This window comes from Cystoisospora suis (genome assembly GCF_002600585.1).
Source record: "Cystoisospora suis strain Wien I chromosome Unknown contig_8017, whole genome shotgun sequence".
Lineage (NCBI taxonomy): Eukaryota > Apicomplexa > Conoidasida > Eucoccidiorida > Sarcocystidae > Cystoisospora > Cystoisospora suis.
In genome coordinates this window covers 1-3455 of record NW_027160800.1, presented here as the reverse complement: position 1 = coordinate 3455, position 3455 = coordinate 1, and the positions used below count along the sequence as shown (strand labels likewise).

The 3455-nt window shown below is 38.2% G+C and overlaps 1 protein-coding gene across 1 annotated transcript; it reads right to left on the bottom strand.

The window, feature by feature from the left end:
• Nucleotides 1-413: 413 nt before the first annotated feature.
• Nucleotides 414-2757, bottom strand: CSUI_010696 (atp-binding cassette g family transporter abcg87; the record flags this gene model as incomplete). Its single annotated transcript, XM_068070798.1, has 3 exons — nt 414-577; nt 1377-1491; nt 2608-2757. Coding segments are annotated over 3 exons (429 nt in total), but the record flags the coding sequence as incomplete, so codon positions are not given.
• Between the last annotated feature and the right edge of the window lie 698 nt (nt 2758-3455).

Here is a 3455-nt window from a genome sequence, read left to right as displayed (position 1 = left end):
CACATCTCTTCAGCCGCATACACGTCCATCTATCTATTTTCCTAGATTTAATCTATCTGCATCTATCTATCTACCTATCTATCATGGAGCTATGTATGTATCCATCTGTCTATCTATCTCCCTACCTCCCTCTAATCTATCTATCTATCTTTAATCTATCTATCTTTCTTTAATCTATCTATCTTCAATCTATCCCGTGCACTTGTGAATGGCCAACAGATACAAATTTCATATGAAAACTGGCAGCTATAAACAATAGAACAGAAAGAAAGAAAGAGTGAGAAAGAAAGAAAGAGATAAGAAAGGAGAGACCAAGAGATGTTTGAACGAAGGGAAGAAGGAGATGATAAGAAAGAGAGAAAGAACATGTGGGTACCTTGTGAAGCGAAGTAAGCCTCCATATCTGATCTTGGTCCGTTGTATATACACCTGCCCTGTGCTAGAAGAATGAAATAGTCAAACAGCTGAAACACCTCCGTTCGAGGCTGATGGATGACTATGATGAACGTTATCTTAAACGTCTTCGCCACTTCTCGAATTCCCACAAAAAGAGACTCTGTATCTGTCGAGCTTAATCCTAGGAATGAAGAAAAACGCAAAAGAAGAGAGGCGCGATATGGCATGCATGAAAGAAGGAAAGAAACAGAGAAAGCGAAGAAAAAGAAGAAGAAGATGATGAGAAAGAAGAGGAGAAGAGAAAGAAAGAAATAAAGAAAGGTGGATAGATTGAGTGTTTTCTAAAAGATCTTCTGTAGAAGGTTGTATCTATGGGGAGGTGCCTGCTGAGGTGTCTGTACACTCCGGAGAGAAGTCCCTCGCACTCAGGGAGAAACACATTGAAGAAATAGAGATAGAGAGATCGATAAAACAAAGATAGAGAGATAAATTGAAGATAGATTTAGGGTAGATAGATTAGAGATTGATAGATAGATACATAGATGTGATGTGTATGAACTGATCTGCATGGAAAGGTGCTCAGGGTGTAGCCGTCGGCTCATATTGATCTTTATAGAAACGTATACTGTACGGCTATACATATATATATATATATATAAATATACCTATCTACATCGATCTACATGTATATATATGGCATATCTATGATCTCTACATGAACACGTATACTTCCCTAAGCGTGAGACTGCAGTGTATCGCTCTAGGTATGTCTACAGACCTCTACTTATTTATAAGCCAGATGAAGAAGAAAGAGAGAGGAAGATAGACAGGGAGAAAGAGAATGGAGGAGCGGTGATAGAGGGAGACATGCGCAGACAGAAAAAGGTGAAAGAAATTCTGAGATTAGTCAAGAAATACGACTAGAGAGAGACAGAGAAGGAGATATATATATATAGATAGATATAGATATATATATATACCTGAGGTGGGTTCGTCGCAGAAAGCTAACTTGGCATGCGTGACGAGGACTCTCCCTATTACCAGTCTTCTCTTCTGTCCTCCTGATATGCCTCGAACTACTGCATTGCCTACTCTCTACACATACACACATATAGACACCTATACGTATACATATGCACCTCCATACGTGCACATTCATATATGCAGACATCCTGATACATAGAATTTCATACAAACGAACGTATATATATATATATATGGAGTTAAGCAACATGGAAGAGGCGAGAAAGAAGAAGAAAAAGAAACATTTCTACAGAGAAAGGAAGATCAAGAGTGGAAAGAAAAGAAGAAGAGAGAAGAAATGTCTTTGCTATAAAGCAAGCAAGAAGGCGCTCCTCGTCCTTCTCCTACCAGCGGTGTGTGTGACTCTTAAGAGTGTCTGAAGTGCTTTATCTCTCGCCCTCCATAAAGTGAATTAAGAAGAGACTTATGAAACGAAAACGGAGAAGAAAAAGATACAAACCTCCCTCTACACCTACATATGCGCGAACCGAGATATGCCTATAGAGACAAAGACATCTATACACATACATACATATGTAGATCGATCTATCTATCTATACATACATACATATCTATCTCTTTATCTACACATACATATCTATCTTTAATCTATCTGTCTATCTATCTTTAATCTACCTATCTATCTTTAATCTATCTACCTTTATCTATCTATCTATACGTATCTATGTATCTGTATATTCGCTTCTATTCTTGGCTGTATTTCGTCGATGAGAGAATGAAGACGTCGGCCATACGGATAGACAAGATCATCTTCATAGCCGTTGGGAAAGAAATTCAGAACGACAAAAGAGAAGAGAGAAGAAGATTCAGTGAAGAAGAATCTACCTGACCTACCGCTACACCTCTACATGTATGTTTCGAATCTATGTATACGCATGTGTGGATATATAGAACTATATGTAAGCACGTATAGGTGTATATACACCAGACGGGAGAGAGATGTATGTTGACTATATACATCCCGATCGACATGCATGCATTTTGACAAGAATGAAAAAGAAAGAAGTGCACAAAGAGAGAGAGAGAGAGAGACAAGAAAGCAGGTTGTCCACTCTAAAGAATTGCTTCTTTCTTCGTTCATGCTAAGAGGAGAGAAGAAGAAAAGAAGAAGAAGAAGAAAAGAAGAAGAAGATGTCTTCTTTTTTCCCCGAGAGGAGTTAAATTAACCTGATGAGCGACGTGATCCAAACCTAGAAAGGCCAGAGTGGCATCGATAAGACTTTTCTGCTCCTCTTTCTTTCTTCTTCTGCCTGAACGAAGGAGAGCCGCAAACTCCAAAGCCTCTCGCACCGTCTCATTCCCATTAAACAGATTCTCCTAAAAAAATACACACGAAAAAAAGAAGAAAAAGAAGAAGAAGAGCAGCCAACGCACTAAGGACATCATGACCCAAGAAAGAAGACGATGGGATCTCAAAGAGAGAGTGAGAAAGAAGGAAAGGGGAAGTGTGTGGAGTGTCTATAGATACATGGGTAGTGTAGAGATCAATGTACACCGTACGGCTTGAGATGTCTCAGCTGTATGTACAGTCAAGACGCACCGTAGAGTAAGGTAACGTATGTCCTTCATACAGATAGATAAATTTAGGATAGATAGATAGATAGGTTTGGGATAGATAGATAGATAGATTAAAGGTAGATAGATAGATAGATTAAAGTTAGATAGATAGATAGATTAAGTATAGATAGATAGATAGATTGAGGATAGATAGACATCTGTATATCTCTCTCTATGAATATCTTGTAATTACCTGCACCGGAGACATGAAGCAGAAAGACATGCACGAAGATATACATAGACATATACATATCTATCTATATATATATATATATATAGAGAGAGAGAGAGATAGTAGATACATATACACATGTGTATATATATACAGCTAGATAGATAGGTATAGTCTGTCTGTCTGTCTGTCCACTTTCCAGTTGATGTTCTCTGTCTCTGTCTCTCTCTGTCTCTCTCTCGATCCACTTATCGATCTCTCTACCTATCTATCTAGCTGTATATAT